This window comes from Bombina bombina, chromosome 2 (assembly GCF_027579735.1).
Source record: "Bombina bombina isolate aBomBom1 chromosome 2, aBomBom1.pri, whole genome shotgun sequence".
Lineage (NCBI taxonomy): Eukaryota > Metazoa > Chordata > Amphibia > Anura > Bombinatoridae > Bombina > Bombina bombina.
Genome location: NC_069500.1, coordinates 464,209,462 through 464,222,616, shown reverse-complemented (window position 1 = coordinate 464,222,616; position 13,155 = coordinate 464,209,462). Strand labels below are relative to the sequence as shown.

The following is a 13,155-nucleotide window of genomic DNA, read 5'->3' as shown; positions in this document are numbered from 1 at the left end:
GTCCTATCTTCCAAAGTGGTGATTTTCTGCATCCTGCAAATTGGATTCCACAGTCCACTAAGCGGCTGAGAGGTCCCAGTACTGCTAATATTGCACCTGGTGGTGCTTTGTTTCCTGTAAGTACAACCTTGAATACTTTTTTATCTGGTGTACAAACGTTACTGGGCTATGTGTGTGCCTTTTTTGCCCTTATAGGCATCATAGGATAGGCCCTCTCCAAGGATCATCTCTATCTGGCTGGAGACACCAGTGAGCTGGACCACTGTTTGATGTTCCAGGCTGCCACAATAGCACCATTTGGGTGCGCTACGCTTGTGAGTATATTTCCTATCCTGCTGATGTTTTGTATCCGACTGCCGTGACGTTACTAGGCCATGTTGGCGCCTCTGTGCTTCTTTTTCTTATACTATTAAAAACAGGGGCACTTTCATTCATTAAAATTTGCATTGAAACGCTTTTTTTAAATACTTACCTTTTTCTTTAGGAAACCTAGACCGGCGATCCTCCGCCCGCTTCTCATGCTGTACTTAGCATATCGATGATGAAACCGGCTTCCTCCAATCATTGTGTGGCCTCATGAGCCGGACGCTCCGGGGTGCACGCCATGATTAGATGAAACCCGTTTCATCATTGCTGTGCTAAGTACAGAGGAACTGCTGGAGGAGGATCGCAGGTCTGGGTTTCCTGAAGAAAAATGTAAGTATTTAAAAAAAAAAAAAAAAAAAAACGCTGCAATGTAAAGTTTAATGATTGCAAGTGCCTCTGTTTTTAATAGTCTTTTTAAAAACCGGACACTCATTCATTCATTCAACTTTACATTCACTTTAAGTGTACCATAATTGTGGTGACAGTTAAATTAAATTTAGACTTCCATATTTCAGAAAGAGCGTAATTAAAAAAAATAAATCCAGATTCTCTTAGTAAATGTAAATTTTTGGGGGGGACGCAGTAAAATTCATGTTTGATAACAATTGAGTGATAAGCAGATGGAGCACATACAAAATCCACTCAAGTAGTGGATTTTTTCATTTAGTTTTGTGCAATACTATTTAATGATACATAAGCATAAAAGTCTTCACACATACATACCCCTTTGCAGTGGCGTATTTAGGTTTTGTGCTGCCCTAGGCACCCAAAATTCTGCTGCCCCCGTCCCCCCGCCGCTCTAGGCCAAAATACGCCCCTGCCCCTTCCCAGTCCTGCCCTTTGTCATATACCATATCCCTTTAATTGTGCAACAAAACCTTTTTTTTCATTCATTAATATAACTTAAAACCTTTATTTACATAGCATTTTCATGTGTTTTGTTTTAAAAACTTTGCAAGCAATAATCTTTTGCTTCAAGTCTCAGACAGTGCTAACTTCTACAGTGGAATTTTGGATTGCTATCAAGTGCAACCCTTAAAGGGACAGTCTACACCAGAATTGTTATTGTTTTAAAAGATAGATAATCCCTTTTTTACCCATTCCCCAGTTTTGCATAACCAACACAGTTATATTTATATATTTTTTACCTCTGTGATTATCTTGTATCCGAGCCTCTGCAAACTGACCCTTTTTTCAGTTCTTTTAACAGACTTGCAGTTTAGCCAATCAGTGATAGCTCCCAGGTAACTTCACGTGCATAAGCACAGTGTTGTCTATATGAAATTCATGAACTAACACCCTCTAGTGGTGAAAAACCTGTTAAAATGAATTCTTAAGAGGCGGCCTTCAAGGTCTAAGAAATTAGCATATGAACCTCCTAGGTTAAGCTTTCAACTAAGAATACCAAGAGAACAAAGCAAAATTGGTGATAAAAGTAAATTGGAAATTTGTTTACAATTACATGCCCTATCTGGATCATGAAAGTTTATTTTGGACTAGACTGTCCCTTTAAGGGCACATGAAACCCAACATTTTTCTGTCTTGATTCAAACATAGGTTACAATTTTTAAAAAAGTTTTCAATTTACTTAAATGTACTTAATTGTATTCTTTAGTTGAAAGGATATGTAGATAGGTAGTGTGTACATTTCTGAGCAGTACATTCACAGCAAACACTGCTAGCACCTACTGTTCTTGCAAAGTATAATATAGTTATAATTAAAAATGCTGCCATGTATTGCTTGTTACATGCACTCTCCTACACCTTCCTATCTGCTTTTCAACATAGGATATCAAGAGAAGAAAATACATTTTATGATAGAAGTAAATTGGAAAGATTTTTAAAAATTGACACGATATCTAAATCATAAAAGAAAGGAATTGTATGTATTTTTATCTTAACTTGTAATATGAGCACACTGAGAGTGCTAATGCACGCTCTGCACTGTCTATTAAAAGTATAGGGTGCAGTAAAAAGTTTTGACCATGTTAAGATGCTTTTGTTAAGACATTTAGGCATCCACTTGTAATGCCAGAATGTGCATTATTCTTTGTGTGAGGTGGCACAAAAGATAACCTAACCCACAGTGCAAAATTCATAAAGCTGCGAGATGCAGCTTTATGTAGCTTCGGTATAGGCTCCCATAAGCGAGCCTGCAGCCAATAGTACACGCCAACTCTGAGTTGGCGCACCAAAATCACCCCGGACATGTCCAACCATGGTGATTGACAGCCTCTGCTGGTGCGTGATTGGCCATGCGCTAGCAAGGGGTGGCATTGCACCAGCAGCTGCTGGTGCAATGATAAATGCAGGCAGTGTATTACTGCCCACTTGCTGTGATACCAGGTGGACAGGTTCGCTGGAGCGAGCCTTGTCCTCCCAGGGCTTCTTATATATCAGCCATAGTGTTTAAGTCAGGTGCACTTTCCTTAGCCTACCTTAGTATTCTCTCATTTAAAGGGACAGTGCTCCAACAAAGGAGATAAAAAGAAAGATAGATTTATTGAAAGAAGGAAATTTAATTTTCTTAAAATTTTAGTCTCTATCTAAATCATAAAAGTTTAATGTTGACTTTCATGTATATGTAAGTATAAGCATCTTGTGATAAAATACAACTGATTATAGAACAATGATTCAGTTGTTCAGGAAAGATCTCTTTATAATATAATCCATTTGATTGCCTCAAAACAGGATTTAAGAAGGACCCTGAGGCCTCTATTTATCATAGTCTGGCGGACCTGATCCAACAGTGCGGATCAAGTCCGCCAGACCTCGCTGAATACGGCGAGCAATACACTCGCCGTATTCATCATTGCACCAGCAGCTCACAAGAGCTGCTGGTGCAACGCCGCCCCCTGCAGACTCACGGCCAATGGGCCGCCAGCAGGGGGGTGTCAATCAACCCGATCATACTCGATCGGGTTGATTTCCAGCGATGTCTGTCCGCCTGCTCAGAGCAGGCAAACAGGTTATGGAGCAGCGGTTTTTGTGTGCAGGCTCGCCAGAAACACGGGGCATCAAGCTCCATTCGGAGCTTGATAGATAGGCCCCTGTGTGTCATCCTAGCTATTACCCTGTGAAGTCATCCACTGCAAAGTATTGCTATACATAGATATTCATAGATTAAAAAAAATAAATGCTAGGAAGTCACATTGAGAAATGTTTGCAGACTCCTCTTCCCAATTCATCACCCTTGTGTTATCATATGTCTACATATAAATGTGGTGTTTTATTTAACTTTACAAGTTAATGAACCACTTGGCTGCCATTGAGAGCTTGTTGGTTCACTCTCTGCCAGCCAAAGGATTAATAGCATCTTCTTATTTAGAATTGTGTCTGTAAATGACAGTCCGTGCACCTGCAACTTATGATGCTGTTGCACAGAACTGGAATGAATAGAAATAGGGATCTGGCTTGAGAACATGCTGTAAATTTGGCTATGTTGTTATAGCATCATAGAATTGGATTTAAATGTTTACTATAAAAACAGTGAAATTGACCATTTTAGTCTGATTAAATTATCATGCTGTTTATTAAGGTAAAGTATGAATTGATGCAGAAAAACCTGGAATCAGTTTCAAAGCAACTAGAGGAAGCCCAGCAGCAAATCCAACTTCGTGAACTTAACACAGGCAGCTCATCAGGAGGTAATGAAAGATAACAGCTCAGCCCTTTTAATCCTTTGGTGCACATTGATCATACGTACAATGACAGACTCAGTGCCCTTTGGACAGGCAAAACAATAAATGCCTAGTATGTATCAGCTCCCTCTCTGTTTTTATATAGTTATTTTGTATTACAGGTGGGTATGTCTATCCAGAAGCATTTAGCAATTGATGTTTTTTTAACAACCATATCATTTTGTTTTTAATCATAATATTATTATTGCAGTGTAATAAATATACAAAAAATAGATGCAGTGTTAACTGTGTGGAAAGGACAAATGCCACGTATGCCATCAATATTCACTCTGGCATCGGACCACATACACATAACCACTTACCCCATGATACTTATGTGTTTCATGCAATAAGAGGCTTGTTCTACATAGTGTGATCTTACAAATATACATATATCACCCTCACTTTATGAAAGCATCTTTCCAGGATTTAAGATAGTGAACATATTTATAATGAGCATTGATTCCATTCGCATACGCTGCCGGCATTTATCATTGCACAAGCATTTCTAGTGAAATGCTTGTGCAATGCAGCCCCTTGCACATTTGCAGCCAATCAGCCGCTAGCAGGGGGTGTCAATTAACCTGATCGTATCCAATCAGGCTGATTGCTGTCTCAGAGGTGGCGGACGAGTTAAGGAGCAGCGGTCTTAAGACCATTGCTTCTTAACACTTGTTTCCGGTGAGCCTGAAGGCTTGCACGGAAACAGATGCATACGGGGCTTGTTAAATCGGCCCCCATAAGTGAAACATTATTCCTTTCCTTAAACTGATACGTTGTTATTTCGAATGAATAAGTAAATATGATTAGTGAGACATATAGCAACATATTGCTTAAGAGGTTCTGGGAGAATATATTTGTTTTTATATACTACCCCTAACAAGAAATTAATTTTTATTCTATGAGCTCTGTATTATTTTTTAAACATATTTGTTCATAGCAATTCTACTGGAAGGCTAAGCATTGTAAAATAATGATAATGCAAATTACACACTACATTTTCTATCCTCCAATGAGAAACTTACTACCCCCACAAGTAGATATAGTTAACACAAAGGGGCCCATTTAACAAGCTCCGTAGACCGCTGCTCCATAACCCTGTCCGCCTGCTCTGAGCAGGTGGACAGGAATCGCCAGAAATCAACCCGATCGAGTACGATCGGGTTGATTGACACCCCCCTGCTGGCGGCCGATGGGCCACGTGTCTGCAGGGTGCGGCGTTGCACCAGCAGCTCTTGTGAGCTGCTGGTGCAATGCTGAATACGGAGAGCGTACTGCTCTCCGTATTCAGCGAGGTCTTGCGGACCTGATCTGCACTGTCAGATCAGGTCCGCAAGACCTTTTTTAAATAGGAGCCAGTGTATGCAATCCATTTATAATTAATTGTATAGTCTCATACAAGAATCATTATAACATTTTACACAAACATACACACACGCATTCCCGTACAGACTCACACTTACACAAGCACACACACATGCACATACACACACACGTAGGCACACATGCATACACGTACACACACACACTCTCAAAGGCACCCACTTGCAGGCACACATACACAGGCACACATGCATGCATGCATGCATGCACACACAAAGACATATGCATGCATGTGAACACACACACATACATATACACATTTCTCCAACATTGGTGTGTCTGGTCCACGGCGTCATCCATAACTTGTGGGAATATTCTCTTCCCAACAGGAAATGGCAAAGAGCACAGCAAAAGCTGTCCATATAGTCCCTCCCAGGCTCCGCCCCCCCAGTCATTCTCTTTGCCGCTCTGAACAAGTAGCATCTCCACGGAGATGGTGAAGAGAAAGCGCGATTGCTCTGTTTTAAACACTATAGAGCAGGAGGGCGCTGATGATAATTTTTTTGTCATACCCTCACACCAATCTGAAGTGGCAATGAGGGAGGTTTTGTCAGACGGGGAAATTTCTGATACAGGAAGAATTTCTCAGCAGGCAGAACCTGATGTTGTGACATTTAAATTTAAATTAGAGCATCTCCGCGCTTTACTTAAGGAGGTGCTATCTACTCTGGATGATTGTGACAATCTGGTCATCCCAGAAAAATTGTGCAAGATGGACAAGTTCCTTGAGGTCCCGGTGCACCCTGATGCTTTTCCGATTCCCAAACGGGTGGCGGACATAGTGAATAAGGAGTGGGAGAAGCCAGGCATACCTTTTGTCCCTCCTCCTATATTTAAGAAATTATTCCCTATGGTCGACCTCAGAAAGGACTTATGGCAAACAGTCCCTAAGGTCGAGGGGGCGGTTTCTACACTAGCCAAACGCACGACCATTCCTATTGAGGACAATTGTGCTTTCAAAGATCCTATGGATAAAAAATTGGAGGGTTTGCTTAAAAAGATTTTTGTACAGCAAGGTTACCTCCTTCAACCTATTTTGTGTATTATTCCTGTCACTACAGCGGCGTGGTTCTGGTTCAAAGAACTAGAAAAGTCGCTCAGTAGGGAGACTCCGTATGAGGAAGTCATGGACAGAATTCACGCACTTAAGTTAGCTAATTCTTTTATTTTAGATGCCGCTTTGCAGTTAGCGAGATTAGCGGCGAAAAATTCAGGGTTTTCAATTGTGGCGCGCAGAGCGCTCTGGCTAAAGTCTTGGTCAGCGGATGTATCTTCCAAGACAAAATTGCTTAATATACCTTTCAAAGGTAAGACCCTTTTTGGGCCAGAATTGAAAGAAATTATTTCAGACATCACTGGGGGAAAGGGCTATGCTCTCCCACAAGATAGGCCTTTCAAGGCTAAGAATAAGTCCAATTTTCGTTCCTTTCGCAATTTCAGGAACGGATCGGCCTCCAACTCTGCAGCCTCTAGACAAGAGGGTAACGCTTCCCAGACTAAACCAGCTTGGAAACCGATGCAAGGCTGGAACAAGGGTAAACAGGCCAAGAAGCCTGCTGCTGCTGCCAAGACAGCATGAAGGGGTAGCCCCCGATCCGGCACCAGATCTAGTAGGGGGCAGACTCTCTCTCTTTGCTCAGGCTTGGGCAAGAGATGTTCAGGATCCCTGGGCACTAGAAATAGTCTCTCAGGGTTATCTTCTAGAATTCAAGGAACTACCCCCAAGGGGAAGGTTCCACATGTCTCACTTATCTTCAAACCAAATAAAGAGACAGGCATTCTTACATTGTGTAGAAGACCTGTTAAAGATAGGAGTGATACACCCAGTTCCAACTGTGGAACAAGGTCAGGGGTTTTACTCAAATCTGTTTGTAGTTCCCAAAAAAGAGGGAACTTTCAGACCAATTCTGGATTTAAAAATTCTAAACAAATTTCTCAGAGTTCCATCGTTCAAAATGGAAACCATTCGAACAATTTTACCCACAATCCAGGAGGGTCAATTTATGACTACCGTGGATTTAAAGGATGCGTATCTACATATTCCTATCAACAAAGATCATTATCAGTTCCATAAGGTTCGCCTTTCTGGACAAGCATTACCAGTTCGTGGCTCTCCCATTCGGGCTAGCCACTGCTCCAAGGATTTTCACAAAGGTGCTCGGGTCCCTTCTAGCGGTTCTAAGACCAAGGGGTATTGCAGTGGCACCTTACCTGGACGACATTCTAATCCAAGCGTCGTCTCTTTCCAAAGCAAAGACTCATACAGACATTGTTCTAGCCTTTCTCAGATCTCACGGGTGGAAGGTGAACGTAGAAAAGAGTTCCCTGTCTCCGTCGACAAGAGTTCCCTTCTTGGGAACAATAATAGATTCTTTAGAAATGAAGATTTTCCTGACAGAGGTCAGAAAGTCAAAGCTTCTAAACGCTTGTCAAGTTCTTCACTCTAATCTGCAGCCTTCAATAGCTCAGTGCATGGAAGTAGTAGGGTTGATGGTTGCAGCAATGGACATAGTTCCTTTTGCTCGAATTCATCTAAGACCATTACAACTGTGCATGCTCAAGCAGTGGAATGGGGACTATACAGACTTGTCTCCAATGATTCAAGTAGACCAGATGACCAGAGACTCACTCCGTTGGTGGTTGACCCAGGATCACCTGTCCCAGGGAATGAGTTTCCGCAGACCAGAGTGGGTCATCGTCATGACCGACGCCAGTCTATTAGGCTGGGGCGCGGTCTGGGATTCCCTGAAAGCTCAGGGTCTATGGTCTCGGGAAGAGTCTCTTCTCCCAATAAACATTCTGGAACTGAGAGCGATATTCAATGCTCTCCGGGCTTGGCCTCAACTAGCGAAGGCCAGATTCATAAGATTCCAGTCAGACAACATGACAACTGTTGCTTACATCAACCATCAGGGGGGAACAAGGAGTTCCTTGGCGATGAGAGAGGTGTCCAAAATCATCAAATGGGCGGAGGATCACTCCTGCCACCTATCTGCAATCCACATCCCAGGAGTAGACAACTGGGAGGCGGATTATCTGAGTCGTCAGACTTTCCATCTGGGGGAGTGGGAACTTCACCCGGAGGTGTTTGCCCAGTTGACTCAATTATGGGGCATTCCAGACATGGATCTGATGGCGTCTCGTCAGAACTTCAAGGTTCCTTGCTACGGGTCCAGATCCAGGGATCCCAAGGCGACTCTAGTGGATGCATTAGTGGCGCCTTGGTCCTTCAACCTAGCTTATGCGTTTCCACCGTTCCCTCTCCTTCCCAGGCTGGTAGCCAGGATCAAACAGGAGAAGGCCTCTGTGATTCTGATAGCTCCTGCATGGCCACGCAGGACTTGGTATGCAGACCTGGTGAATATGTCATCGGCTCCACCATGGAAGCTACCTTTGAGACAGGATCTTCTAGTACAAGGTCCATTCGAACTTCCAAATCTAGTTTCTCTGCAGCTGACTGCTTGGAAATTGAACGCTTGATTTTATCCAAGCGCGGGTTTTCGGATTCAGTGATAGATACTCTGGTCCAAGCCAGAAAACCTGTGACTAGAAAGATTTACCATAAAATATGGAAAAGATATATCTGTTGGTGTGAATCCAAGGGATTCTCATGGAGTAAGATTAAAATTCCCAGGATCCTCTCCTTTCTCCAAGAAGGTTTGGATAAGGGATTGTCAGCGAGTTCTCTAAAAGGACAGATTTCTGCTCTATCTGTCTTGTTACACAAACGACTGGCAGCTGTTGCAGATGTTCAAGCTTTTGTACAGGCTTTGGTCAGGATCAAGCCTGTTTACAGACCTTTGACTCCTCCCTGGAGTCTAAATTTAGTTCTTTCAGTTCTTCAAGGGGTTCCGTTTGAACCCTTACATTCCATAGATATCAAGTTATTATCTTGGAAAGTTCTATTCTTGGTTGCTATTTCTTCTGCTAGAAGAGTTTCTGAATTATCTGCTTTGCAGTGTGATCCACCCTATCTGGTGTTCCATTCAGATAAGGTGGTTTTGCGTACCAAGCCTGGTTTTCTTCCAAAAGTTGTTTCCAACAAGAATATTAACCAGGAAATAGTTGTTCCTTCTTTGTGTCCGAATCCAGTTTCAAAGAAGGAACGTTTGTTACACAATTTAGATGTAGTTCGTGCTTTAAAGTTCTATTTAGAAGCAACAAAGGATTTCAGACAAACTTCTTCTTTGTTTGTCGTTTATTCCGGTAAGAGGAGAGGACAAAAAGCTACTGCTACCTCTCTTTCTTTCTGAAAAGCATCATCCGATTGGCTTATGAGACTGCCGGACGGCAGCCTCCTGAACGAATCACAGCTCACTCTACCAGGGCTGTGGCTTCCACATGGGCCTTTAAGAACGAGGCTTCTGTTGATCAGATATGTAAGGCAGCGACTTGGTCTTCTCTGCACACTTTTGCCAAATTCTACAAATTTGATACTTTTGCTTCTTTGGAGGCTATTTTTGGGAGAAAGGTTTTGCAAGCCGTGGTGCCTTCTGTTTAGGTAACCTGATTTGCTCCCTCCCTTCATCCGTGTCCTAAAGTTTTGGTATTGGTTCCCACAAGTTATGGATGACGCCGTGGACCGGACACACCAATGTTGAAGAAAACAGAATTTATGCTTACCTGATAAATTACTTTCTCCAATGGTGTGTCCGGTCCACGGCCCGCCCTGGTTTTTTAATCAGGTTTGAAAAATTTCTTTCTCTATACACTACAGTCACCACGGCACCCTATAGTTTCTCCTTTTTTCTCCTAACCGTCGGTCGAATGACTGGGGGGGCGGAGCCTGGGAGGGACTATATGGACAGCTTTTGCTGTGCTCTTTGCCATTTCCTGTTGGGGAAGAGAATATTCCCACAAGTTATGGATGACGCCGTGGACCGGACACATAGTTGGAGAAAGTAATTTATCAGGTAAGCATAAATTCTGTTTTTCCCCACACACACTTTTTGTCTTCATTAAATGGAGCAGCCTGTAAAGGGTAACTGCTCTATATAACTGAAACACTGAAAGGACCCTGAAGGCTCCTGCTTTTTAGTATTGAGGCACCATTCCACTCACAAAGCACACAAAAAATTTTAAAGTGTGTGATATGTGTAAATTATCATTATTTGGTAATTGTTTTGTCCATTACCAGTACTGATATTTATAAAAAAGAAGCATATTAAATATGTTTTTTTACTATTTTATGTTAAATATTCATCCCATGTTTAATGTAGGTGAAGAGTGGCAGATACGTTTTGACTGTGCTCAGACCGAAATCAACTTTTTGAGGAAAAGGCTTACACAATTTGAAGAAAGGCTTGAATCAGAAAAAACATACAGGAAAGAACTGGAGCAAAAGGTGAGCACATGTTTAATTGAAAAAGAGAAATATACCTCATTCATTTGAAAACTGCACCCGTGACCCTACCATCTCTGGCCTCTGTTCCAATCCATTAGAATTTACTGCATGAAAAGTTCTATTTCAACTTTGGGTGTTTGTGTTTTGTTTTTCTATGGCATTTATTAGTTTTTGTGAAATATACCCTAGACCTTCACTAAAGCAAAATAAATATAGTAATAGCAAAATTGAAATATAGTGAATAATTGGCTCAGGATTGATTATAACTACCTAGTGTTACTGTATTTTTTATACATTTTTTTTCCATGAAGTGTGCAATTAAAGGGACATAGTATTCATATGCTAAATCACTTGAAACTGATACAGTATAACTGTAAAAAGCTGACAGGAAAATATCACCTGAGCATCTCTATGTAAAAAAGGAAGATATTTTCATGGCCCTTTGATAATTCTTTTTCATTTTATGTAATCTTTAAATTTACATTTTTAAATGTCCAAATGGTTAATTGCAATCATATGTGATTATATTTTATTTGTGTAAGCTTTATAGTTTAATAGGCTATTTTAGCTTTATTTTCAACTTGGTATTAGCCTATAAAATAACTGTGCTTACTAATACGCGTACTGAAAAAGAACAGCCAACATATGCCATTTGAAACTGGCAAAAATGTTTTTTCACATGGTAAATACAAACACTGACTAAACAGGTTAAAGTCAAATAAAGTAGACACATTTGAACTAATTTTGTCTGAAATTCATTCATTAATTAAACAAACTAATAGACAAATATAAAAAATTAATTTATTTTCCCCTATCTATTAAATAGAGAAACCAAAGAAGCAAAATGTTGTATTTTAGTTTATAAACACATTACAAGTATCTAAATGACCAGTTTCATGTGATATTTGATGTTTTAATGCACATGATAAGATCTATAAAATAGCTTGTACTTCTGACTCACGTACAGTATTGACATATGCTGCCCTGGAATATGCCCGTAAAGTGTATATGTAGTTCACTTAGGGCCCGATGATCCAAAGCTCTCTGGGCTTGTGAGATTATTAAAGTGAATGTAAAGTTAACTATATAAGCAAAAGTGAAACGATAATATTGAAAAAAATGAATGAGAGTTTCATTCATGAAAATGTTAGTATATACTTATCTTCAGAGATATTTCCCTATAAACACTACACGGCTAATAGCTGAAGCTCCGGTCGCCATTTTCAGAATTTGCTTGACAGATGAATCATCTGCAATCAACTAATCGTTGTCTCCCCCCAGGCATTGACGTTTGTGCAAAGGGGCAGAACTGGGTGGGGGGGGTGGGGGGGGGGGACAACGATTAGTTGATTGCAGATGATTCATCTGTCTATCAAATTCAGAAAATGGCGACTGGAGCTTCAGCTTTTAGCCGTGTAGCGTTTATAGGGAAATATCTCTGAAGATAAGTATCTACTAATGATTTCATGAATGAAACTCTCATTCATTTTTTAAATACTATCGTTTTACTTCTGCTTATATAGCTAACTTTACATTCACTTTAACCCTTTGAGTGCTAAGCTGAATTTAATATTTTTCAGTTTTTTACTATTTTCAAAAAACATTTTTTTTTACTTTTTTAATTCTTCCCCCAGATCCCCCAGATCCCCAAGCCCCGGCGATGCCTGTCACTATGCAGGCCCGATCGCCGGGGTAGGAGCGGGTGGGGGCCCCCAGATTGCAAAAAAGTTTGAGATTGCATTATGGAAAAAGTAACTTTGAAATTTGTCAGAAAAAAACATATCACTCATATAATCATATGAGTGAAATATTTTTTTCTGACAAATATTAAAGTTACTTTTTCCCTGTAGCATGTGACAGCCATCAGCTAATTGCAGATGTATATACTTAATAGGACATAATACTCATGCTAAATCACTTGAAACTGATGCAGTATAACAGTAAAAAGCTGACAGGAAAATATCACCTGAGCATCTCTATGTAAAAAAGAAAGATATTTTACCTCACAATCTCCTCAGCTCAGCAGAGTAAGTTCTGTGTAAAAAGTTATACTCAGCTGTTGCTTAGCTGCAAGTAAAAAAAAAAAAAATGAAGAAATGAACAGCAGCCAATCAGCATCAACAGTACTGAGGTCATGAACTCTTTTACTGTGATCTCATGAGATTTCACTTAACTCTCATGAGATTTCATAGTAAACTTCCTTAAACATGAATAGGGAAATAACATGAGTGTGCACGAAAGCTCACTCCTTCGGCCATCCCGGGACAGGCATACTGAGATGCTGCTTAAAGTCCTTTGCAATGGGTTTTAAATACTTAGGACATTTTGAGGTAAAATATCTTTCTTTTTTACATAGAGATGTTCAGGTGATATTTTCTAGTC

At 40.7% G+C, this 13,155-nt stretch overlaps 1 protein-coding gene across 1 annotated transcript in view; it reads left to right on the top strand.

The window, feature by feature from the left end:
• The window catches only part of MYO18B (myosin XVIIIB), a 1,229,288-nt gene that overhangs the window by 679,005 nt on the left and 537,128 nt on the right, over positions 1 to 13,155 (top strand). Inside the window, exons 28-29 of the mRNA XM_053702090.1 lie at positions 3,905 to 4,013; positions 10,649 to 10,773. Of these exons, the coding sequence (XP_053558065.1) occupies positions 3,905 to 4,013; positions 10,649 to 10,773 (234 nt within the window). The remainder of the gene's footprint in view (positions 1 to 3,904; positions 4,014 to 10,648; positions 10,774 to 13,155) is intronic.